This window comes from Cervus canadensis, chromosome 17, assembly GCF_019320065.1.
Source record: "Cervus canadensis isolate Bull #8, Minnesota chromosome 17, ASM1932006v1, whole genome shotgun sequence".
NCBI lineage: Eukaryota > Metazoa > Chordata > Mammalia > Artiodactyla > Cervidae > Cervus > Cervus canadensis.
In genome coordinates, this window is record NC_057402.1 from 34,196,782 (window position 1) to 34,222,728 (window position 25,947).

Consider the following 25,947-nt stretch of genomic DNA (forward strand, 5'->3'; position numbering starts at 1 on the left):
CACTTTGCAGTGTTCACCCATTTATTGCCTTCATGGGGTGGGTGAAGAGGGGGAAGAGGTAGGGTGAGACAGGGGTGCCTCAGCTGAGCTGAAGCAGCTGGCCCCCGAGTGCCAGCTCCATCTGGTCAGAGCTGGCCAGAAAGGTGCAAGGGGTGTGGACTGAGCGAGCAATAGAGGCATGCATAAATAAAAAGCCATGGCCCCACCCGCTCTGGCCGTCCTCCCACACCCCGGCGAGCTGGATTGGTGGAAAGGGCAGTGCCCGTCCTCTCCGGTCACACCTGGGGCGGGTCCTGGTTGAAGGGCCGGAAGACAAGGAAGATGGGCTTGTCCGGCGTCAGGATGAGGTTGAATATGGTGTTCACATCACTGATATGCTGCATTTCAACCTTGAAGTTCTCCAGAATCTGAGAAAGAGAGGTAGTGGGCTTAGGGGAGAGGCAGGGCGGGTCTGTCTCCCCCAGCCCAGGCTCATTCCCCTGGGAGCAGTTGCGTGTGATGTGAGATGCTCCAAGGGGGTCTACTTCCAGCTCCTACTGAGCCCTGTGCAGAGCCTGAAAATACCACTAGCACTCTGTCCCCCTGGTTCAGGCTTTCACTTTGGTTTCTATGAAAACTTTTCCACCCCCACCCCCTCCCATCATAAGTTCTGTGGGAACTTATGGCCAGGGAGCACCCGTGGATGGTGAGTGGATTTGCCCCAAAAGGAGACCGCAAGAGGTTGTGGGGGAGGGGAGACCAAGTCCCAGGAGACAGATGTCCCCAGGGCAGACTCACGTGGATGAGGAAGAGGGTCATCTCCAGCTCGGCGATCCGCCGGCCCACACACTGTCGCACTCCCCAGCCGAAGCCCAGGTTCCGGAAGTGGATGAGGTCCTTGTCTTTACCCAGCCACCTGGTTGGGTCAAACTTGTCCGGATTGGAGAAGAAGGCAGGGTCTCGGCCCATGGCATAGATGGCCACTTGCACCAGTGTCTAAGGACAAGGTGAGCCGAGGTCTGAGTAGTCCTTACCTCCTCACAGCCCGGAACAATACCAGCTCAGCATAATACCCACTGTGATCTTGAATAAGGCCCCACCTCTCCATGAGCCTCACCCATCCAATGGGCACACCAAAACACTAGGCTGGGGATGGCCCAAGGGATTGTCCTGCCCCTTTCCTCAGTCCCAGAGGACCCTCAGAAACCAAGGCAGCCCGTGGAATCTCCCTCCTAACCTAGGAGTCCAGCAACATCCCAAACACCACCGTCCACTGTGACCATCCCCTCTGCCCTTCATTCACCCTTGGACCACTGCTGCCAAGGACCCCACCAGCCAGCCCCAGGAAGAAAGGCAGGACAGAAGCCGCCCTCACCACTATCTTATGCAATTGCAGTCTGCCCCCGGCCTCCCCTGTCTGACTAACAGAACCGGCAGCCTTCTTGCCATACCTACCTTGGCAGGAATCAGGTAATCTTGAAGAACCAAGTCATTTTCAGGGTATCTCTGCAGGGTCACGGAGATGGGGTGGAGTCTGCCAGTGAAAAGCATTCAGAGGCTGATGCCCCAAGGCCTGGACAAAGGCCTGGCCCCCAGCACGGCAGCTCAGTTCCAGCTGCAGCACCCTGGTGGGGGTGGTCTAGAGGCAGGACCCCTCTTCCCCATTCCCAGCTGTCTTCCCCAGACTCCTCACTTCCTGCTACCCATCTTCTCCACCAGCCCATCCTTGTAACCCTGTGCCCAGGCAGCACCCTGTCCCTGCCCAGGGATTTGAGGGGGTGGGGTGGGCGGGGCAGGCATAGGTGGGAGTGGGCTTGCCTCAGCGTCTCCTTAATGCTAGCTTTGAGGAGTGGGACCATTTGCAGCATCTTGCTTATGTCTCCCTCTGCCTGGCGTCGGGCATTCAGAACCTCTTCCCGCAGCATCTCCTGCACTTTCAGGCTGCGTGCCATCTCGTACAAGTGCCATTGTAACGTCATGGATGTCTGGTGGAGAATGTGGGGATGCAGAAAACCCAGAGGGCTGATTACTCACGGTGCATCTAGACACATGCTAAATTTTCATTGCCGAACACTTCCCCTCACGCTCGTCCAGGGATCCAGAAACCACTATCCACATAAAGCAAAACACAATTCAGAAGGCAAATGTCAGGACTTCCCTGGTAGTCCAGTGGCTAAGACTCTGCATTCTTAATGCAGGGGTGGTCCAGGTTCAACCCCTGGTCAGGGAACTAGATCCTGCATGCTGCAACGAAGACCTGGTGCAGCCAAATAAGTAAATTTTTAAATTATTATTTTTTAAGGCAAATGTCCAAGAAGCTTTTCTTGTAGTCCAAGCAGGAATGTTTGGGGCAGCACTTATCCCTGCCCTCCCCACTCACATCACCAGAGCCATCCCATCTTCCCAGCCAGTAGAGGGTCATCCACATAACTAATGCCTTCTTCCAAAGGACTCCAGAGGCCTTAAGAGGCCAAATCCTACTTCTGTAATGGTTGTACTCCTGATGACTGCCATTCCTCTTGAAATGCCTGTAAATGAGCAGCCCTCTCCCCAGTAGAACTTCCACCTAAATGTAGCATCTGCCTATAGTATTATAGCATAAAGTGAGGCTCAAGAATGCTGAAACCAGAACAACCAGACCTGTTTTACATCAGAGTTGCAATTAGCATGTGGTCTATATCGAGACTGACCAGCTAATCTCAGGGCTTTCACTGGAGGTATGAGTGATCCTTCTCAGGCCCCACAGTTTAGATTCCTCAGTAATGGAACTGGAATATGTCCTAGGGTTAGACACATGGTGTTGGCATGTTAACTTGCCAAGGATCATATTTTGGTCCAAGAGTTTTAGATATGCTTCGTCTTCCTCCCAGTGGAAGCAATTGTGAAAAAAAAAGCCATCCAGTCGCTTCCCAGCTTGAAATTATTGCCTGGGTCCCTGGAGTCCCCAGATCAAGTCCAGAGGCTGTGACCAGACCCATGGACCCCCTCCAACACCTGCCGGTTGCTCCCAGCCCACTGCCACCTCCCTCCAACATGGTCCAGCCACCCTGAGCTACATGCAGCTCTGAAGCCCAGAAATCTTCCTCATGCTGTTCCCTTTTCCTACAGTCCCCTTCCCCAGCCTAGGAAGCAGGTGTGTACCCCTCCCTCAAGGCTCAGATCAAATGCAAGTAATTGTCTCACTCCTTCCAAGCCTGACACAGCGTGGGTACTCAGGAGATACTTGTTTAGTAAGTAAGAGGGCTGGATGACGAGGCATCAGGTACTGACAGCACTGAGAAAAGAGGAGAGACCAGCATGGCTTTTGCAGGATGAGAGAGACTACTGGCTGTATTCAACTAAGTTAGGGCTTCCCTGGTGGCTCAGATGGTAAAAGAATCTGCCTGCAATGTTCGACCCCTGGAGAGGGGAATGGCTACCCACTCCAGTATTATTGCCTGGAAAAGTCCGTGGACAGAGGAGTCTGGTGAGCTATAGTCCATGGGTGGAAAAGAGTCAGACACTACTGAGCGACTAACACTTTCACTTTTCACTTTCACCCGAATTACTGGTTGTGTGACCTTAATGAAGTTCCTTAACCTCTCTATGCCCCAGTTTCCTCATCTCAACAAAGGGGAGCAGTAACATACCGCAAAGTATTGTTTGTGAATACTAAATGAGTTAAGAGTTCATGTGAAAAGCTTAGGATCCTGCTTGCTATATAGTGCTTGCTTAATAAATGTTACCCAAGAGTAACAGCTGCTCTAGTGCAGGTGAGCTTTTAGAGGGGAATCCCTTTCACATGACTGACAATGAACTATGTTTAAAGTATGCTCACAGTCTCCATCTGCAGCCCAGGAATGGAAGCTCCTGCATTAGAGATTAGAGCACAATATAAATAGAATACCTAGGAAATGAAGGTATTCACCCAGGGGCTTTGACACCTGCTTCTCCCCAGTCCTGAAATGCTTTCCTCTCTTTCCTCCTGGCACAAGAGGGAAGACAAGTTGACTTTACTCTGTGGAGGCTCTCCCTGTCCTGCAAGGCCATGTTGGTCTCTCCCCTCTTCTTAGCATTGTCAGTACCCAGTACCTTGTCATCCAGCCCTATAAGATGAAGATGTGGTCGTCTGGGCCTATGCTGCCTCCTTGTCCTGGGCTGAACTGTGTCCCTCCCAAATTCATATGTTGAAGTCATAACCCCCAGCACCTCACAGTGTGACTGTATTTGGAGATAGGGCCTTTAAAAAGGTAATTAATGTAAAACGAGAGCTTCCCTGATAGCTCAGCAGTATAGAATCCGCCTGCCAATGCAGGAGACACAGTTAGATCCCTGAGTCAGGAAGATCCGCTGGAGGAGGAAATGGCAACCCACTCCAGTATTCTTGCCTGAGAAATCCCACAGACAGAGGAGCCTGGCAGGCTGCAGTCAATGGGGTTGCAAAAGAAGCGAACACAACTTAGCTACTAAACAAGGTAAAATGTGGTCATATGGGGGGGAGGGCCTTAATTGAATAGGACTGGTGTCCATGTAAGAAGAAACGGGAGTGTTAGTTGCGGCACAGGAACTCTTAGTTGAGGTATGTGGGATCTTGTTTCCCAACCAAGGATTGAAGCCAGGCCCCCTACATTGACAGCGTGGAATCAGAGTTCAAATGCTGCAACTAAAGATCCTGCATGCTGCTACTAAGGCCTGGCTCAACCAAATAAATAATTTTTTTTGGAAAAGAAAGAAGTAAGGAAAATTATGTGAAGATGTAGGAAGAAGACAGCCATCAACAAGCCAGGCAGAGGGGCTTCAGAAGAAAGCAGCCTTGCTGATACCTTGATCCAGAACTATGAGACCCTACATTTCTGTGGTTTAAGTCACCCAGTCAGTACTACTTTGTCATGGCACCTCTCACAAACTTATACATGCTTCCTATCTGAGCCATTTAGGATATTTGAGGTCTGCTGTATTCATCTTTATAGTCCTGGGGCCTAACTCATAACTAGCAATCAAGAAACACTAATGAATTAATCCTCACCATCACATTCGCTTGAGGAAGTTTAAGGTTTAGAAAAAGGAAAGGCATACAGGACTGAGAAATTTTGACATTCAAGAACAGAAGCTTCTGGGACTTCCATGAAGGTCTAATCGTTAAGACTCCACGTTCTCAGTGCAGAGGGTCCGGGTTCAATCCTGAGACAGGGAACTAGATCCTACAGGCCACAACTAAGTCCTGACACAGCCAAGTTAATACAATAAAATAAATACTAAAAAAGAAGTTTCTTGGATATTATTCTGCCTGTGGACCTCTGGGAGACACCATGCATGATGCCTTCAGACATTGGGGGCATCAAGGGGGACTGAGGTCTGGAAGAGGGGGCTTGGAAGGCAACAAAAAGATCTGGAGGGCGAGCCAAGGGCAAATTCCACCAGTTGGCTCCCAGCTTCTCTGAGATCCCGCTGCCTTCCTGATACCGAGCAAGCTGTGTCACCCACCTGTACCTAGTCACCCCCTCTTTACTGGCAAAGAAAAAATGGTGGATCAGCCTCGAGGCATGCTCAGTGGATGACTGACTTGACCTCGCCCTCCTAGAAGATTAGCATCTAGGAAGTAGGGTCAGGAAGGGGAGATGCAGCCCTCATGGACAGGGGTTTCAGACAGTGAGGAAGACTGTGGGGAAAGGGGCACAGGAAGGGACAGGAGGTACCCCTACGGCCACCTCACTGTGTCCTCACCGTGTCCACGCCCCCTGCCAGCATCTCCGTAATATTGGCCTTGACATCCTCCAAGAGCATCTTCTCACTTATCAGGAGGCGGTAGAGGATGCCTGGGTAATTCCTAAACTCTGTTTTCCGTCTCAGGTCCTGGTAGAAGATCTCAGTGTATCTTTCAGCTGTGGGGCAGGAAGAAAGAAAACAGAGTGAGGCCAGGAATTTCCCTGGCTGTCCAGGGGTTAAAAATCCATGCTTCTACTGCAGGGGGATGGGCACAGATTCAATCCCTGGTCAGGGAAATAAGATCCCACATGTTTCCAGGTGGCCAAAAAAAAAGAAAAAGAAATAGCAGTGAGGCTCTCTGCAGAGTGGCGAGAAGGAGCACAAGGGCTTGAGGATTCTGGAGCCCTGCACTTTCTTGGCTGCTGTTTCTCTGAGGAGCATGCTCTATAAAGTTCCTCATACCTGGGTGGTTTTTTTTTTAATTATTAATTATTTAGGGTAAGTGCTATCATCCCCATTTTACAGATAAGGAAACAGAAGTCCATCTAAGATAATAACTTGCACAAGGTCACAAGGGTGTCAAGGGCAGAGGCAGGATTTAACTCCAGACCTGGCATCATCACCACATCCCAGTCAGCCTTCTTCACCCTTTACGAATCCCTGTCACCAAAGCCCTGCTCTGTCACCAAGCACAGCCGTGTCTGAAATGCTGGTCTTTAACCCATGTTGGGAATCCTGGCTCCTTGGAAGAATATGACAGACCTCGTTAATCCTCTTTCTCCAGAAAAATCTGATCATCCCCAGGAGCCAGCTTTTTGCCTACCATATTCAGGGGTTCCTGGGCCTTCCTGATGGCAATCTATCAGTTTTCTATACCGCAATCATAACTTGGGACAAAGCGGCAGGTCAAGGTCTGAGGCTTCCAACTGACTTTCTCTCCACCTCTGTGTCTTTCTCCCCACTCCCCCAACCCTCAGCCCTCCAACCCAGGCCTGGATTTCCCATCTCCAGAGGCAGATAGGGCTCTCCTGGCTCCCTTCTATGACTGCCCAGGGTACAGCCCTCACCTTTATGGAAAATTGTGTCCCATGCAGCTACATGGTCCCTCCAAGTCTTGGTTCTGAACAGACGGTACAGTTCTGGAGGGAGGTTGAGCAGAGGGACGCTGGTGTGGAACATCTGGTAGACGGCATCAATGAACTTCTGGGCCTCAGGGTTCACTGTCTCCTCCAGCATCCCCAGGCGCTCCCCAAACATGACATTGGTGATGGCTGTGGTAGAGGCAAAGTTGAAGAATCTCATCCAACCTGACCATCTGAGAGCCTCAGCTCCCAGGAAACCATCGCCCCCCCCCCCCCACCAACACATGGGAGCCCTTGCATCCAACTTCAGCCTCCTTCAGTAAAGTAACTAAGCTGAGTCCCAAAGGGCTGAAATCACAGGAGTAAGGAAAACTGCCTTTGTGGCAGCCAGTCAGGCCCTTCAGAGGGTCATGGGACAGACCCTAAAAAGGGATCCCTCGAGTGGGAGGCAGAGCCTCCAGCACAGCTGAAAAAAGGCTCAGGCTGGGAGGAAACTGCGCTGTCCCCCTTCCACCAGCACCCACAGCAGCCTCTCAGCTTTCCTCCTGGGAAGAGAGACTTCTCATCTATAATTGACCAGAGTGGCTAAATACTTCCTGGAACAGGTCAGATGGGTGCCTGGGGGGACATCAATCCCCGGTAACTGGCCATCCAGGGCCCACTCTGGCTGGTCATAAGAAGTCACAACAACCCCCAAGGGTTTCCCGCCTCCTGGGTCAGGAATTTTATGCCAAACCCTGGGCACTCCAAATCTCCTGCAGTGACCACATGATCCCCATCAAGCCACAGGGCCTTTGCATGTGCTGTTCCCTCTGCCTACAATGTCCAACTTCTTTATTCCACCTGGAAAATTCCTAGACATCCTCCAGTACCCTGTTTCAGTTACCCACCCAACCCTCCCCTCCCCTCCCCTCCCCTCCCCTCCCCTCCCAGACTTCGAAGGGAAGGTCTCTGTCCCAAGAGAGAGATTTGCTGAATGAAAGGCCAAGTCAAACCCTGGCTTTTGGAAGAAAGGGGCAATAGGGACCCACATTTTAGAAATTCTTGCCCCCATATCATGAATCAGATGAGAGCGTGCAGCTCTCCCCCGGCTAGCTGATGACAGAGAATGTGTTCAGTGGCTCCTCCCAGAAACAAATCCTGACACTTCTTCAGAGTCTATGCTGAGTCTCAAGGTGAGATGCTGGGTTCTCCAATCCCCAGGACTGTGGCCAGGTAGGTTCAAGTTCCTTACACTCAAAGGCAAAGTGAAACAGGTCTTCCTTGATGTCCCCTACAAACTTTCCGGAGCCCTGCTGCTTGATGCGCTTGTGCAGGAGGCTGACGAAGTCCTGAGACACTGGATTCAGCAGGGGGATGAAGTTCTTTATTGCCTCTGGAGCCATCACCTCCGTGTTCAGGACCACCCGGTCTTTCTTCCAGGTTCCTGACTTCCTGAGAAAACATGGGCCCTCGGGCCCTCATGGTCACAAACCCCAGGCCTGGCAAACACAGAGGGCGCTGACTAGGCTTTCCCAGGAGGCTGAGCCACAGCTCAAAGTCCAGCGCTCACATCCACAGCCCTCCCTGCCCTCCCCTCCTCCCAGCTTCTGCCTGGCCTGGGTGGGACAGAGGGGAGGGAACGGGGAGGCTTGTGTGACAGAAAAATAAAAGGCTGAAGTTCAAACCCCCAACCGTGCTCTCCTCCCTCTGCTGCTGCTGCTGCTGCTTTAAACAAGATGGCAATCCTATGCTTAGAGCCTTTAAGTAACTGTCAAGCCCTTTAGTCTTGGCCTCTGCTACAGGCCTGCCCTCCCCACCACTTCCGCTTCCTCCTGGCCAGTCTCACCTCCTACCATTCAAGGGTCCCTCTACATCACCTTTTCTGGCCCCTTCACGGACACAACTGACCAACCTCTGCACCCCCAACACGTCCCATTACTTTAATTGGTGGGGAATCTCAGGTGCCCAAAATTGGTTAATACCCATTCCTAGTCTCAACTTACAGCCCATTCTTGGAAACAGATCCGTGCAAAGCCCTCTTTTTTATTTGGGGGCTTTTTTGTTTGTTTGTTTACAAGAATGTTATTATAAACTCACAATCCAACATGAATACTAGAAACTTGATGATAACTTTCAGATGCCTACCCGGTCCTCCCACATCCTGCCTCCCTGCCTCCTAACCTGAATCTCTTGTTTGCTTTTGTAAATAGTTTTAGCTGATCGACATATATTTCTAAAATGTGCTTTTTAAAAATGCATGCTTGTTTTCAACTTCTTATGAAAGCTGTCATGATTTGCTTTTTTCACTCAATTTATATCACTAAGTATCATCTGTGTTGTGAGATGCTAAGGCTGTTCTTGTTGACGGGGGTCTGCCACTGTCTCTCTTCATGCTCCTGTTGGGCATTTAGGTGGTTTCCCGGTTTTTGCTATCATGAACAACTGCATTGCAAACATTTTAGTACATATCCGTCTCAGTGGGTGGGGTGGGGGTATTCTTTGGAGTATACTCCTGAGAGCAGAATGACTGCATTATAAGCATGGGTTTATAATGGCTGCATTATAAACATTCAACTGCAGGAAGTAACGTTCAACCATTTTCCCAAGTGGTGGCATCGGCTTTCAGTCCCACTAGCAAGCTAGGAGCACTCTAGTTGCTCCATATCCTCATCAACACTTGTTATGGTCACATTCTCATTTTTTGATGAGCAATGTGGTGGAAAATGGTATCTGTTGCATTTAGATACACTGATTTATTCATGCTTCTTACTGCTCCTTTAGACTATAAGGCACTCTCCTAGGGGCAGGGCCCTGCCCTGCTTGTCACTCAGAGTCTAGCACCAGGACTGGCACAGAGGAGGCACTCAATAAAATGGGTCTTACTGGATGAACCAATGAATGAGAACTTTTCAAGGTCTTTAATTACTCAGTAAGATCTTCTTCCTGACCATGTTCCTGAAGGTTGGCAGGGCAGTTCACCCTCCCCATCATCTGTTTGATGGAGGCAGGAAGATGACAGGGGTTTGTCTAGGGGCCCAGCTGTTAACAGAAAGGGCAGGGCAAGCACAGCCCCAGCTTCTCACCCCCAGCCTCTGCCCTTGCCCCAGCCACCCAGCATCTCCCTCCAGCCCCTGGGAGAGGGCCCAGGACTCACTTAAACAGGACTCCGATGGGTTTCTGATAATAGTGGTGATAGGCCAGCCAGGGTGGGACGTCATATCTCTCTGGGTAGGACCCCTCAAACTTAAAGAGACGGGCCACGTCTTCAGGGTGAATGATATAAACTGACTCCAAATTGCCGAGCTTCTCCCTGGAGGGGCAGAAGAGGGGTGCTGTGAGGTAAAGATCTGAGGAGAGTCCTGCAGACCCTGAGCAATCAGGGCACAGGGCTCAGCTCCTCTGTAACCACTTTGTGGCTGACAGCACAGAGCAGACAGGCCTGGGAGTGGATCCTGGCCCATGGTTTCCACACTGTATGATCTTAGTCTCGGTTTCTTCACTGGAGATAAATATAGTACCCGCCTGACAGGATTGCTGAAGGATAAGATGATATGAAATCTATGGGTGTGACTCCTATTGTGTGTGTCTGTGCTCAGTCGTATCTGATTCTTTGTGACCTTATGGACTGTAACCCACCAGGCTCCTCTGTCCATGGAATTCTCCAGGGAAGAATACTGGAGTGGGTTGCCATGCCCTCCTCCAAGCGATCTTCCTGACCCGGGGATTGAACCCTCATCTCTCACGTCTCCTGCACTGGCAGGCGGATTCTTTACCACTGTGCCACCTGGGAAGACAGTCTCTCTAAGTAACAGCTTCGTGCTCATCTTATCATCACAGTGGCTCCTACACATCCTCAGGACCAAGCCCACCCCTACCCAGGGCCTCCCCTGGATCATCAGGTCCTCCAATGTTCATTCTTCCTGTGTGTCTAGCACCCTCCACCCTCTCACCTATGCAGAGCTCAGAAACATGGCACTTTCATGGCAGCTGGGAGTAACCCTGGACTAGAGTGACTCTGTGTAGCTTGCTAGGCAGGTCACACACCAGGCCAGGCAGTCCCTTCTAAGCTCTACGATTGAAGTTCTGGGACTGGTCACCCTCCCCCAGGAATTTGATGCCCAACCAAGTACTCTGTCACTATTAAAATAAAACTGAGGTAAAACATCAAACCCCAGGTATAAATATACCTTAAGGCACTTTGCATAGTATTAAAGTACAACTGTCATGAAACAACAGAAAATCCTGCTTCTCACTTGTATCTGCCTTTTGCATAAGAAAGTTAATTCAAGATACACTTCAAGGTAAAATATAAAAGCATACAAGTATAAGCCAAATTCTCATTCTCTCCCTCTCTCTACCCTCCTTCCCCTCTCTTCCTCCCTCTCCCTTGAGAATGGAGAGGGAGGGGGAGGGGAGGAGAGGATGGGGAGAGGGAGAGAGCATGGCTTTAGCCACTAACCCACAGAGCCCAGGCCTATCTTCCCCAAGTCTCCTTGGCCGACCATGGCCTCCCAGAAAATCCCCTCAGTGTTTTTCCAGCTGCCACACATCCTCAAACCACTGGCTCCATTAAAAACAGCTAAGCAAAGTCCTTGAACTGCTATTGTTATTATCAATTCTGCCTCTGGGAATCTAGCCCAAGGCAGCTATCTGACATCAGTGATGCCTGATGGATGAAAATGTTCATAGGAAAAAAAATGGATAAGGATGTCTAATAGTTAAAAAAAAAAAAAAAAAACCTAGAGTGGTCTAAATATCCACTTTAAAAAGCTAGCTTAAAAAAAATATGCCTTATCCATACTATGGGCTACTATGCTGCCTTTTAAAATTATATTAAAGAGAGAAAAGAGAAAAGAAGTCCTTGGTACATTGTTATAGGACAACACAAAATAGCATATAAATACATTCACATTCTGAACGGTACATAAATATTATCAAAACTGAGATTGTATTTGATATCAATTTTTCTAAACTATTGAATAAAGAACAGGAATAACCTTGTATTAAGGAAAAGTCCATGAAACTTGTAAATTCCTCATGTTCATTTAGAAGTTTGTTATTTCAAGGCTATAGTTAGAATACTGACACCCTGAATAATATAATAATGTGCATGCTCACTCATGTCCGACTCTTTTCGACCCCATGGACTCTAGCCTGCCAGGCTCCTCTGTCCATGGGATTTCCAGGCAAGAATACTGGAGTGGGTTGCCATGTCCTCCTCCAAGGGATTTTCCTAACCCAGGGATCAAACCTGCATCTCTTGAAGGCATTGGCCGGTGGATTCTTTACCACTAGCGCCCCCCTGGGAAGACTGACACCCTGAACTGGAAGCCAAACAATCAGGGTTCCAGCCCTGGCTTTGTCCTGATGAACTGTGTGACCTTGGCAAGACCCTTCTCTCTGGGTCTCAGTTTTCCCATCTGTGAATTGGGAATAATGCCAAATTTAAGGACAGGTTGCAAGACTCAGATGAAAGTGACTCAGAAAATAGGGGCTTTATAAAATGAAGGGTTCCTACAAGGGGCTAGGAATAGGAAGGAGGAGGAGGGGAGGATGCAGGGAATAATGAAAGATCCATGAAGTGAGACTGGGGAGAGAGGCTTAGAAGGGAGAGAAAGAGACAGAAAGACTAAGAAGAGAGACTCAGGAGCAAACTTCTTCCAAACCTAACATTCAGCCTGGGGCTAAGGGGCTGCCCTGTCTCCAACCAGTTCTAAAAAAGCACCTATAACTTTAAAAGGGGAAATTCCCTGTCAGTCCAGTGGTTACAGCTCAGTGCTCCCACTGCAGGGGACATAGGTTCGATCCCTGGGCAGAGAAATAAGATCCCACAGGCCATGTGGTGCATACCCCCCCTCCCCCACCAAAAAGAAATAAAGTAAAAGTAAAGCATTATCCTTCCTGGTATCCCCTCCCTGCCCTCAGCCATCACCTTTGCCACCTCTAATCCCCCTCACTTATGCTGTCAGAAAGGAACCCAAATGTCTCTTGAAGCCCACCTACCTTAGAAACTGCTAAGAACAAGTGAGGCCTCCCTCCCAAGGGCAGCCTCCAGACCTCACCCCCACCCCAGGGCAAGAAGGTGGGGTACACCGAGGCCAAAAGACCAAAGGCCCTCCCTCCTGTCTGGATGCAAGGCAGATGTTTGGGGAAGAGGGGCCGCAGCCAGGCCTAGCGGAAGGGACCAATCAGCCACTCAGAGCCCCACAGGCCAAGGGGTGCCAAGGCCAGCACCCCAGCAGGACGGGCTTCTAGCTGAGTGATGGGGCTAGAGTCCTAACCTCTCTGAACTTCCTTCTCCTCTGATAATGGGGATGACAACCACACATTGCAAAGTGTCCTGCAGATAATAGAGGTACCGAGGCTTATTCTCTTGGCCTCCCCACCGCCCCAAAGTTTCAAAGGTGTAGAGCCCGGGGACTGTTGATGCCTCAGGGCTGGGAAGTGAACCCACTGTCTGGGAAGCATTAACTCTACTCCTGCCACCCCCAGGCGGGAAGAAATAAAGTCAGAGGGGAACCAGAGCCTGGAAGGGGAGGGCAGACCTTTCGGGGAGGGGGCCACCACAGGCTTCCCTATCCCGCCAGCCCCCATCCTCTGCCAGGCTTACCTGTAAATGGGGCCATACTTCTGGAAGTTCTCGATGTGGCGAAAGTGGATTCTCTGTGAGCCCTTCTCCCTCCAGAAATGGTACAGGTTAAGCCAGCCATTGTCACCCGGGGAGGGGATCTCACTGTAGGGGCGAGGGGTCTTAGTGGAGATGCCAGCTCCCTCTCCAGTGCCCACCCTGTGCTGCCCCCAGCTCTCCCTCCCCGTGCTCAGGATGGGTGGGCAGCCTTTGACCAGGACTGAGCGGAGGGGAAGCCCCCTGGCCAGCATGCTGCGCCCACAGCCGCCGCTGTCCCTGCTCCTACTGCAGCAAGTGACTCTGGCCCTGGGGCCCTGGGGCCCAGCTTATAATCACCAGCTCAAGGCTAAGTGAGAAGCTGACAGGGAGGTCAGCCTCCTCCGGCTGACTCCAGCCCACATAGCTCCTCCCAGACTGGGTACTGGAAAGGAAAGAATGTAGCCAATCATTCCAGTTCTGTTAGGGGAAGCCCCTGATTGAAACCGCCCACCCTGGCCAGGCACCATAATAACCATTTGCATGAGTTGTTTTATGACAGGAGATCCTGATAAGGAATATGGAACTAATAAGCCACCACCAGCCAGAAGAGTTCGGGAAAGGTGGAGAGGAGACACTGCCTATCCGTCCACTTCCCAGAATCCCTCTTGCTAGCATCCATCTTGGCTGAGCGATGCTTGCGCCACCAGGAAAGACAATGAATTAGAATGATTGGCCAAAGACCACCCAGAAACTAATCCCATCACCATAAAACCCAAGACTGCGAGCCACTGGCAGAGCAGTTCTCCTGGGTTCCCTTACCCTCCTGCTCTTCACCTGGGTGTCCTTCCCAATAAAACCTCTTGCTTTGTCAGCACATGTGTCTCCTGGGACAATTCATTTCTGAGTGTTAGACAGGAGCCCAGTTTTGGGCCCTGGAAGGTGTCCCCCGTCCTGAAACAGTTCTACAAACATCAAGCGTCAGCCACTATGGTCACCCACCTGAGGGGACCCCCTCAGTGCACCCTGAGGATACTTCAGGTTGAAGAAAAACAGGAAGCATTTGCATTGTACTGGTCCCTAGATAAGCTGTATATCTAAAGGAAAATTTCCATGACCCCAGATTCTTGCACACATAGTTTCCCTCTTGGCTCAGTCAGTAAAAAATCCACCTGCAATGCAGGAGACAAGGGTTCAGTCCTTGGGTTAGGAAGAGTCCAGGGAGAAGGAAATGGCAACCCACTCCAGTATTCTTGCCTAGAAAATCCCATGGACAGAGGAGCCGAGTGGGCTACAGTCTATGGGGTCGCAAAAAAGTCGGACAGGTCTTGGTGACTAAACAGCAACATATATAGAAAAACACTAAAATCATTCACTTGAGATGTCTGTTGTTTGGGATTAGCAGTAATCTTTTTATGTTTGACTACATGTTCATCCCCCTCCTCAAAGCAAAAAAAAAATAAAAGATTGATATAAACCCTAGCTTTTCCCTTACTTCTTTGGAACAGATCGTCGGAGCTGGCTGAGAGCAGTTTCCTAAGCCAAAGTCCTGTAGGGGACCAAAATCTGCCACCCCAAAATATCTCTTTAGAATGCAGATTATTTAAAAATGAAAACAATCAAAGCCCATAAGACTTGGGAAAAAATTGGCCTTCCCTCTGTTAGGTAGTTAGAATAGGGAAAAGGAGTCCAGAATGGCGGTGACTAAAAGATCTGGAAGGGGAAAGCCCACGAAAAAAGAACAAAGGAAGGTCCGAGGACTGGAGTGAGAACCTCAGGTAAAACAAACAACATTCCTGGCTGGCCCAATTTACATAGGACAGGACAAGGGACAGAGAAACATATAAAAAGAGGAGCCAAAGCCCTCTTCTCTCTCTCTCTCCCGCGCAATGGGGTGCTCTTCTCTTCGCGTCTTTAGATCAATGTGCCCTCACGCCTCGAAGATGGATTTTCCTGCTATTATCTAAATAAAATAAAGCTGTAACACTGAGCTGTAAAACTGATTTATTTAAGAGCTATAACACGGTCCATTCGAGACCTGAGAGCTATAACACGATCTGTCCAAGACCCGAGGGCTGTGACCCGCCGAGGAGGGCTTTAATGTCCGTCACTCCAAATTTTTGTTGTGACGAGACAAAGAACCGAGGAGCATACACTCGCCTGACATCTATGGTGCCGTGACTCGGGTTTAACCTGGCTGAAACAACCTCCATGCGGAAGAGGCCAAGCGCAGCAGGAGCCCAACTCGGTGAAGCTCCTGCGGTAAAAGCGGAACGCGAAGAAAACCCAGCGCAAGGGAAGGCCTGTCGTGCTGGAAATCGGGGCAGCGGAAAATGAACTCAGCAGAAAGCCCACGTGGCTCAGCCTCAGATTCCAGAAGACCTCCGGTTAAGGTAGGAGGTCCTCGCTTCTATGGCTGGAGGGACATATGTCTAACAAAATCTTAACTCCTTTACAATCTCTCATTTCTTGTTTCCTCAAACCACCCCGCAAACAGGCGGGCGGCAGTGGGTACAACTGAGGGACTCTGGAGAGGCTACTCTTTCAGTATGTCCTCAAGGCACTATCTGCTGGGCCCCAGTAGCTGTTACCCAAGCCGGTGGGGGTTCTTCTATCCCTTCTCTTCTCTATGCTAAGAATCAGGCCAATGGAAACTGTGAGCACTGGTCAGATATCTAGCAAATTTTCCAGCAGGCTATGAAGGGGATTCCTTGGCATGTTTTTCCCACTTCTTTTTCCTCCTGTCCTTCAGCTCTTTCTCCCGGGGCTCGAGCCCGACCAAAACCCAGGATGCCTGGCTCAGGCTCTGAGGTCTTGCAAAAATTCAGTGAGAGACAAAGTGATAAGTGGGAGGTGGATTTGCTAGGATTCAGAAAAAAAGCGCCCATTCTACAGGGTAAGGGCAATGGAATGTGGCCTGGCTAGGTTTTGCAAGCAGGGTGAATTCATATGCTACTGAGCGGGAGGATCATCCCAGCCATTGGGGAACCACCTACTCCTCTGTCTTTTGGCAGTGCCTTGGAGCTATTCTGCCACTTCTGGGTGTGTCTTTTGGCTTATAGATTGGGGGTTAAGGTTAACTTGAATTTGACTTGTCATGTTGGACCCAATCGATTTTAGTCGGTATACGTTATGCCCTTGTTCTATGTCATTCTTTCAAAGGTTGTGCTCTGCTCCCCTTTCCCTCCTGTTTCATGCTCCTTTCCTCAGCCCCATCCAGGCCCACACTGTTGCCTCTACAACCTTCTAGAGGGATAACCAGAAAATAGCTGGTCTTGGGAGGGAAGTACTGTATAATATCCAACCCCTTAATCCTACCTTGCACTGGTCACGCTGGAGACCTTGAGGATGCCCAAACTCCAGCCCAGGGGTCCCAGGAGGTCGTCACGCCTCGACCTGCCCAGGGACCCAATTCTCGGGAGGCCGTCACACCTCGACCTGCCCGGGGATTCGATCTCTAGGAGGCTGTCACGTCTCAGCCTGCCTGGGGATCTGCACCCTGACCCGGGGACACTGGCTCTCAGGTTGTGACAGTACTAGGTAGGATGAGCTTACATCATGGTATCTATTCCCATCCACGGTGGACAAACTAGCAATGAGTTACAACCCCTTAATTCTACCCAGTACTGGTCACGCTGGAGACCTTGGGGACGCCCAAACTCCAGCCCGGGGGTCCCAGGAGGTCATCACGCCTTGACCTGCCTAGGGATCTGGTCCTCAAAAGGTTGTCACGCCTCAACCTGCTCAGGGATCTGCTAGTCCCAAGGGTCCCAGGAGTCGTCACGCCTCGACCTGCCCAGGGACCCAATTCTCGGGAGGCCGTCACGCCTCGACCTGCCCAGGGATTCGATCTCTAGGAGGCTGTCACACCTCAGCCTGCCTGGGGATCTGCACCCTGACCCAGGGACGCCTGGCTCTCACTTTGCGACAGTACTGGGTAGGATAAGCTTCAAAAAGCCTATTAGGTTTTTCTTTTCCTTTTCCTCCCTGTCATGACTGTTTTTCAGATGGGAAATAACCAATCCACTTCCCGGCAGACGCCCTTGAGATGCATCCTTGATAACTGGAAGCTGTTCGATCCTCTAACTCTGAGGAGGAGTCATTTAAAATTCTTTTGTGCCACTGTGTGACCACGGTATCCACCGGGGACAAGGAACACTGGCCTGAGGATGGGACTTTAAATTACAATACCATCCTGCAATTAGAATTATTCTGCAAAAGACAAGGGAAATGGACAGAGATACCCTATGTCCAAATTTTCTTCAGACTGAGAGATTTGAAGGAACTCTGTCTTAAGTATGGGATCGCTGTATGCCCTAAAAGTGAGCCCACTAGGCAAATGGTGTTAGGCACAGGCAACCAAGAGAAGGAAGCCCCCTGTGAAGGCTCACCTCCCACAGCTCCCGAGTTGCCTGGTACTTCTTCCTTGTATCCAAGCATGTCCCCGTATCCAGGAGCATCCCCTCCACAAAAGCCAGCTCAAGTATGTCCCTTAGTTGAAACTGGAGGAAAATTCGGACCAACTCGAGTCCATAAACCCTTCTCCCTCTTAGAACTAAGACAGATCAAACAAGACCTAGAAAGCTATACAGATGACCCAGGCAAATATATAGATACATTCCAACATATTACTTTGGCCTTTGACTTGATGTGGAAGGACATCATGGTCATATTTAGTCAAACTTTATCTGACCCTGAACATACTAGGGTCTTAAAGGAAGCCTGGAGGTATGCAACAGGGCTTCACATGTCAAGTGATAGATACCCAGTAGGGGAAACTGCTGTCCCCTCCTCCGATCCTAACTGGAATTATAATGACCCTGAGCACATCTGAGAAAGAGATCATTTTCTAATCTGTATAAAGGCAGGCCTGAAAGCAGCCCAGGAAAAAGTAATCAGCTATGCTCGGGTCTCAGCAATAACTCAGGAGTCCAATGAGAACCCCATTGCCTTTCTGGAAAGGCTAAAAGAGGCCCTCCAAAAGTTTACCAATTTGGACTTAGACTCTTACGAGGGACAGATGATTTTAAAGGACAAATTCCTGTCCCAGTGTGCATCAGATATCAGAATTAAGTTACAACAGCTACAGCAGCAGAACTCTGCTGCCTCTCTAGATGAGATGATCCAGACAGCCACCAATACCTTTTATAACAGAGAAAGGAGAAGGAGGCCAAGGCCCAGGAGAGGGAGAGAAGGAAAGAGACAAGCCATGTCCAGATGCTGGCCGCCCTCCAGGGAAGCCCTATGGCACACCCCGAGCCCTTGAATGACAAGGCACGAGGCAAATGCCCAATCTGTAGACAGGCGGGGCATTGGGCCAAACAGTGTCCTAACCGTGACAAGCCTCCTAGAACAGCTTGCCACAAATGCCATCAACTGGAACATTGGGCGGCACTCTGCCCTGGGGACCCAAGAGCCTCAAAGTCAAGCGCCAAGCCTTCCCTCACGATGGTTCAAGAGGACTGAAGCGGCCCGCTCCAGCCAGCCCACCTGTCACAGATAACCATCATGGGGCTGGAGCCAAGGGTTCAACTGGATGTGGCAGGTAGGTCCGAGAATTTCTTGGTTGACACAGGGGCTACCTACTCTGTCTTGATCTCCTATTCCGGAGCCTTCTCCTCCCAAACCTGTACCATTTTGGGTGCTACAGGAAAAGCAGCTACTAAAAGATTCACCCAAGCATTTCTTTGTTGCTGGGGTGGACAGATATTCTCCCACCAGTTTCTGGTAGTCCCTGAGTATCCTACTCCCTTAATGAGAAGAAACATACTCACTAAACTGGGCACCACCCTTGTGATGGGAAGCTTTTCAGCCCCTAGGGCCCTACAGCTTCTGGTTACTACTGAAGAATCCATTACACCTTCTCCAATAGAGAGAGAACAAAGACTATGGGAGGAAAAAATTAACCCCCAGGTGTGGGACCAGGGGATTCCTGGACAAGCCCACCAAGCTGAACCGGTCATCACTGTCCTCCGAGATCCCACTCGGTTTCCTAACCGGAAACAAGAGCCTCTCAAAAGAGAGGCTCGGGAGGGACTACAGCCTTTAATAAATAAATTCCTTGCTTGTGGGCTATTGGTCCCCACCAGTTCGCCATGTAACACCCCAATCCTCTCAGTAAAGAAAAAGGATGGAATCTGGCGAATGGTTCAAGATCTCCGGATCATAAATGAAGCTGTAGTCCCCCTCCATCCCACCGTACCCAATCCCTATGTAATCTTGGGAGAAATCCCACCCGGTGCCAAGTGGTTTACAGTCTTGGATCTCAAAGATGCATTTTTTTGCATACCACTGGCTAAAGAATCCCAATATCTTTTTGCCTTTGAGTGAGGGGCCCCAGGAGAAAAACACCAACAGATGACTTGGACAATATTACCTCAGGGGTTCAAAGACAGCCCCCACTTGTTTGGACAGGCCCTTAGCCGGGATCTCCTAGATTTGGACCTGGGACCTAATGGGAAAATATTACAATATGTAGATGAACTACTAATCTGCTCTCCCGATGAGAAAAGTGCCCAACAACATGCAATTCAGGTTCTAAACTTTTTGACAGAAAGGGGATATAAGATCTCCCGTGCTAAGGCACAGATGGTCGAGACAAAGGTCACTTACCTGGGAGTTCAGATTACACATGGGTCCAGGAGGCTGTCCTCTGATCAGGTACAAGGAATCCTCCAGTTGCCCTCCCCCACGACTCAAAAACAATTGCAAGATTTCCTGGGGCTAACTGGGTATTGTAGACTCTGGATACCCAACTATGGTCTAAGTGCCCAGCCCTTATATAAAAGCTTAAAGGAACGAGATGATTCAATCCCACTGATGTGGGGAACTCCTCAAAAGAAGGCAGAGGCTACACTAAAACAGGCCTTAACTCAGGCACCTGCCTTGAGGTTGCCAGATCCAAAAAAGCATTCCAACTTTATGTCCATGAAAGAAAGGGAATAGCCTTGGGAGTGTTAACTCAAAGGTTGGGATCTGAGTCCCAGCCTGTGGCTTACTTATCCAAGAGACTTGATCCAACCACCCAAGGCTGGCCCCCCTGCATTTGAAATCTTGCGGCTATTGCAATAGAAGATGCTTTAAAACTCTCCTTTGGGGGAAAACTAACTATTTTTACCAGCCACCAAGTAAAACAACTCCTAAATGGGAGAGGCCATTTATGGATGTCTGATCAGAGAGCCCTCAGATATCAAGTAATACTGATGGAAAATCCAGGCCTCACTATATCCCCTTGTGAGGTTCTTAACCTAGCCACCCTCCTGCCTACCCCCGAGGGCTCGCTCCCCTTTCACTCCTGTCTAGAAACCTTGGGCCACTGGACAAAACCCCCAGGGGGATTGTCAGAAGATCCTCTGACCAATAATGAGGAAATCTGGTACACTGACGGAAGCAGCTTTGTCTTGGATGGAAAAAGAAGAGCCGGATATGCAGTAGTCTCCAATTTTGAAATCATAGAGGCTAAACCTTTGCCACCAGGTACTTTGGCCCAATTAGCTGAACTCATAGCCCTGACTCGAGCTTTAGAGCTGGGAAAAGGAAAAAGAACAGCCATTTACACTGACTCCAAGTATGCCTTTCTGGTGCTACATGCACATGCAGCTATTTGGAAAGAAAGGGGCCACTTGACCACCTGAGAGTCCCCAGTCAAATATGGTGATCAAATTCTTAGACTCTTGGAGGCAGTCCATCTGCCCACTGAGGTTTCAGCCTCCCACTGTAAAGGACACCAAAAAGGGAGCACTGAAGTGGCACAAGGGAACCAAGCAGCCGATCAGGCAGCTAAGAGAGCAGCCTTACAGACCAATGACCTAATAGGGGTTGCCACCCTAGTTACACAGACTAACTTGCCAGAAACTCCTTCATATACTGAAGGTGAGACTCTTAAAGCTAAGAGTGAGGGGTTTCAAGAAGATCATATGGGGTGGTTCCAAAAGGAGGGGCTCCTTTTTCTGCCTGGGAACCTCCAGTGGAAGTTGGTTAACTCCTTACATGCCACCACTCATTCAGGAGAAAAGGCCCTCCAAAGATTACTAGAAAGGTCTTTCAGAGGAACAGGCTTCCAAACAACTATAAGACAAGTGGTCTCCTCTTGTCCCACTTGCCCAAGTGGGACAACCCCCAAGGAGCTCGAAGACCCTAGCTGGCCCAGCCCGTCCAACGACGTGGGGCCTATCCAGGAGAGGACTGGCAGATGGACTTCACCCAGATGCCAGTTTCTCAAGGGTATAAATACCTATTAGTCATGATAGATACATTCACAGGATGGATTGAAGGCTTTCCCACCCGGACTGAGAAGGCTGAGGAGGTGGTAAAAAACTACTCCATGAAATCATTCCAAGATTTGGTCTGCCCAGGTCATTACAAAGTGACAATGGGACATCATTTACTTCTAAGATCATCCAAGGAGTTTCTAAAGCATTGGGCATTACTTATTATCTCCATTGTGCCTGGAGGCCTCAGTCTTCAGAAAAAGTAGAAAGAGCCAACCAATTCTTAAAATCAGAGATAAAAAAAGATAACCCAAGAGACCTCCCTGGGATGGAAGGAGGTTTTACCAATAGCTCTCCTCCGTACCCGTATTGCCCCTAAGGAACAGGTTGGTTTTAGTCCTTATGAGATGCTATATGGGAGACCTTTTGTTTATGTCAATGACCTCTTCCTAGATCCAGAGGTTCAGACCCTCCAGTCTTATACGATGGCCATTGGGCAATTCCAACAGGATATACGCTTGTGGGGTATGAACCAGGACCCAAAAGACTCTAAGGAGTCACCACTATATGCTCCAGGGACTCAAGTCCTAATTAAAGTCTGGAAAGATGGGTCCCCAAAGGCTCAACTCCAGCCCACATGGAAAGGCCCCTACCCTGTAATACTTTCTACTCCCACAGCGGTCAAGGTGCCAGGACATGACTCCTGGATTCACTACTCACGAGTCAAACCGTGGAAGAAAACAGAAGAGGACACTCAATACACCCGTGAGCCCCTGGGAGATCTCAGATACCTATTCAGAGTTACAAATGAGTGTCATTCTAATGAACACCCCCAAAACCTGGTCTCTGGGGATAAGATTTCTCAAGACTGCTCTAAAGAGCCAACACAGCTTGGCAGAGATACTCCAAAACAGACAGGAGAAAAATCTGATCTCTGAACAAAGAGAGACTTGAACCATCCTGGCGATGTAAATTTGAAATTGGCTAATGCCCCTACTAGTCCTTGTTACACCATACTGATGCTACTTATGATTGCTCCATGTACTGTCAATTGTCTAATCTGTCTTGTCTCTGCCCAGGTCAAGCTGCAACATGCAGCGCCAGTTCAACAAAGATATAAAACTACAGCCAACCACGGAAAATATCACTCACCCTTAGACGGACACCACTATAAGGACTCTGAGGCTTGAGACTACCAAGAGGAGAAGGCCCAATGCCCCTCGCCATCCCAGTTCAGCAGGAAGTAGCCAGAGAGACCTCAACGCCCCATTCCCAAAGAATTGGGCCTCCCATCTCTTGAGGGGGGAATGTTAGGTAGTTAGAATAGGGAAAAGGAGTCCAGAATGGTGGTGACTAAAAGACCTGGAAGGGGGCCGCCGCTGTCGTGGGTCTGAGGAGGGGCGCTGCTTGGGGGCGCGCGCCGGGGCCCGGGGCGCCCGGGGAGGGGCGGCGCGGCGCGGGAAATGGCGCCCGCTCGGGCCGCGGGCGCCTCGTGACGGGTGGATCTGTGTCCCCGAGCAGATGACGAGATGTTCTCCGACATCTACAAGATCCGGGAGGTCGCGGACGGGCTGTGTCTGGAGGTGGAGGGGAAGATGGTCAGTAGGACAGAGGGTAACATCGATGACTCGCTCATTGGTGGAAATGCCTCCGCTGAAGGCCCCGAGGGCGAAGGTACCGAAAGCACAGTAATCACTGGTGTCGACATTGTCATGAACCATCACTTGCAGGAAACCAGCTTCACAAAAGAAGCCTACAAGAAGTACATCAAAGATTACATGAAGTCAATCAAAGGGAAACTTGAAGAACAGAGACCAGAAAGAGTAAAACCTTTTATGACAGGGGCTGCAGAACAAATCAAGCACATCCTTGCTAATTTCAAAAACTATCAGTTCTTTATTGGTGAAAACATGAATCCAGATGGCATGGTTGCTCTGCTGGACTACCGTGAGGATGGTGTAACCCCATATATGATTTTCTTTAAGGATGGTTTAGAGATGGAAAAATGTTAACAAAGTTGGCAGTTACTTTGGATCAATCACCTGTCGTCATAACTGGCTGGCCACTGCTTTTCATCCACACAACACCAGGACTTAGACAGATGGGACTGATGTCATCTCGAGCTCTTCATTTGTTTTGAACGTTGATTTATTTGGAGCGGAGGCATTGTTTTTGAGAAAAACGTGTCATGTAGGTTGTCTAAAAATAAAACGCATTTAAACTCATTGGAAAAAAAAAAAAAAGACCTGGAAGGGGAAAGTCCACGAAAATAGAACAAAGGAAGGTCTGAGGACTGGAGTGAGAACCTCAGGTAAAACAAACACTCCTGGCTGGCCCAATTTACATAAGACAGGCCAAGGGACAGAGAAACATATAAAAAGAGGAGCCAAAGCCCTCTTCTCTCTCTCTCTCCCGCCCGATGGGGTGCTCTTCTCTTCGCGTCTTTAGATCGTCGTGCCCTCACGCCTCAAAGATGGATTTTCCTGCTATTATCTAAATAAAATAGAGCTGTAACACTGATTTATTTAAGAGCTATAACACGGTCCATTCAAGACCTGAGAGCTATAACACGGTCTGTCCAAGACCCGAGAGCTGTGACCTGCCGAGGGGGCTTTAATGTCCGTCACTCCAAATTTTGGTTGTGACGAGACAAAGAACTGAGGAGCATACACTCACCTGACACCTCTAACTGCCTGAAGAATTTATATAGAGGGCCTGTTTCAGGAATCACCAGGGATATCTGCAGAGAATATGGGCTTAGAGACAGAGATGAGACCCCTCTGTATCCCATTGTCTCTGCATGGGCCAGCAAACATCTATTTATCAAATATTTGCTATTCCATCTCCATGCCCCTTCAAAGCCCTTAAGCCCCTACCTCCAACATCTTCTTTTATGGGAAAAACACAGGATACTGGCCCCAGATAGCTGAGATACAAATGAAAAAAATTATTTCAGTGAGCCCAGACTCTTGTAGTCATTGTTGTTTAGCTGTTCAGTTGTGTCCAACTCTCTGCGAGCCCTTTGATTGCATCATGCCAGGCTTCCCTGTCCTTTACCATCTCCCAGAGCTTGCTCAAACTCATGTCCATTGAGTCCAACCATCTCATCCTCTGTCATCCCCTTCTCCTCCTGCCTTCAACCTTTCCCAGCATCAGGGTCTGTTCTAAAGAGTTGACTTTTCGCATCAGGTAGCCAAAGTATTGCAGCTTCAGCATCAGTCTTTCCAATGAATATTCAGGGTTGATTTCCTTTAGAATTGACTTGTTTGATTTCCTTGCAGTCCAAGGGACTCTCAAGAGTCTTCTGCAACATCACAGTTCAAAAGCATGAGTTCTTCAGTGCTCAGCCTTCTTATTGTCCAACCCTCACATCCATACATGACTACCGGAAAAACCATAGCTTTGACTACATGGACCTTTGTCAGCAATGTCTCTGGTTTTAATATGCTGTCTAGGTTTGTCATAGCTTTTCTTCCAAGGAGCAAGTGTCTTTTATTTTCATGGCTGCAGTCACCTTCTTCAGTGATTTTGGAGCCCAAGAAAATAAAGTTATTCACTGTTTCCATTATTTCCTCATCTATTTGCCATCAAGTGATGGGACTGGATGCCATGATCTTCATCTTTTGAATGTTGAGTTTAAGCCAGGTTTTCACTCTCCTCTGTCACCTTCATCAAGAGGTTCTTTAGTTTCTCTTCACTTTCTGCCATAAGGGTGATGTCATTTGCATATATGAAATTATTGGTATTTCTCCCAGCAATCTTGATTCCAGGAATCAAGCTTGTGTTTCATCCAGCCTGGCATTTCACATGATGTACTCTGCATATAAGTTAAATAAGCAGGGTGACTATATACAGCCTTGACGTATTCCTTTCCCAATTTTGAACCAGTCCGTTGTTCCAGGTACAGTTATAACTGTTGCTTCTTGACCTGCTTACAGGTTTCTCAGGAGGCAGGTAAGGTGGCCTGATATTCCCATCTCTTTAAGAATTTTCCAAAGTTTGTTATGATCCACAGAGTTGAAGGCTTTAGCATAGTCAATGAAGCAGAAGTAGACTCTAACATCTTCCCATGTATAGAAAAGTGCTAAATTCATTAACTTATGATATCTAGTTTCCTTTAATTATAATATTTTGATGTTCAGACTACTTGCCCTTTGTTACAAAACTTCTATATAACCTGGCTCCTCGCCTCACCTCCTCAGAGAAGTTCTCTCAGGGTCACTTGAGATGCTGTCTCCCAGGCTTAAAGTCCTAAAAATTCCCACCAAATAAAACATATTTCTCAACTCTTAGGTTGTGACTATTTTTTAATTAGAAAGTATTTAAGGTGAAAATTTCAAGTATTTCAGCATGTTAGTTTTTCTGGATCTCTCCCATTTATGTGTGTTATTAAACTTCATTTTAT

The 25,947-nt window shown here is 49.1% G+C and overlaps 2 protein-coding genes and 1 non-coding gene across 3 annotated transcripts; 2 read left to right on the top strand and 1 right to left on the bottom strand.

The window, feature by feature from the left end:
- Positions 1–3: 3 nt before the first annotated feature.
- Positions 4–13,727, bottom strand: LOC122455135 (cholesterol side-chain cleavage enzyme, mitochondrial). Its single transcript, XM_043490046.1, has 9 exons — positions 13,339–13,727; positions 9,883–10,038; positions 7,981–8,180; positions 6,732–6,935; positions 5,683–5,840; positions 1,798–1,964; positions 1,435–1,513; positions 778–975; positions 4–407 (listed from the first exon to the last, which is right to left on the bottom strand). The coding sequence occupies exons 1-9, from the start codon at positions 13,605–13,607 to the stop codon at positions 276–278; spliced, it is 1,563 nt and encodes a 520-aa protein (XP_043345981.1). The 5' UTR covers positions 13,608–13,727; the 3' UTR covers positions 4–275.
- TRNAK-CUU lies at positions 2,135–2,209 on the top strand. Its single transcript has one exon. It is a non-coding gene; the product is annotated as a tRNA-Lys (tRNA).
- Positions 13,728–23,042: 9,315 nt separating the features above from the next.
- Positions 23,043–23,767, top strand: LOC122419633 (translationally-controlled tumor protein). The gene has a single exon (XM_043434361.1). The coding sequence runs from the start codon at positions 23,072–23,074 to the stop codon at positions 23,552–23,554; it is 483 nt and encodes a 160-aa protein (XP_043290296.1). The 5' UTR covers positions 23,043–23,071; the 3' UTR covers positions 23,555–23,767.
- The last annotated feature ends 2,180 nt before the right edge of the window (positions 23,768–25,947 follow it).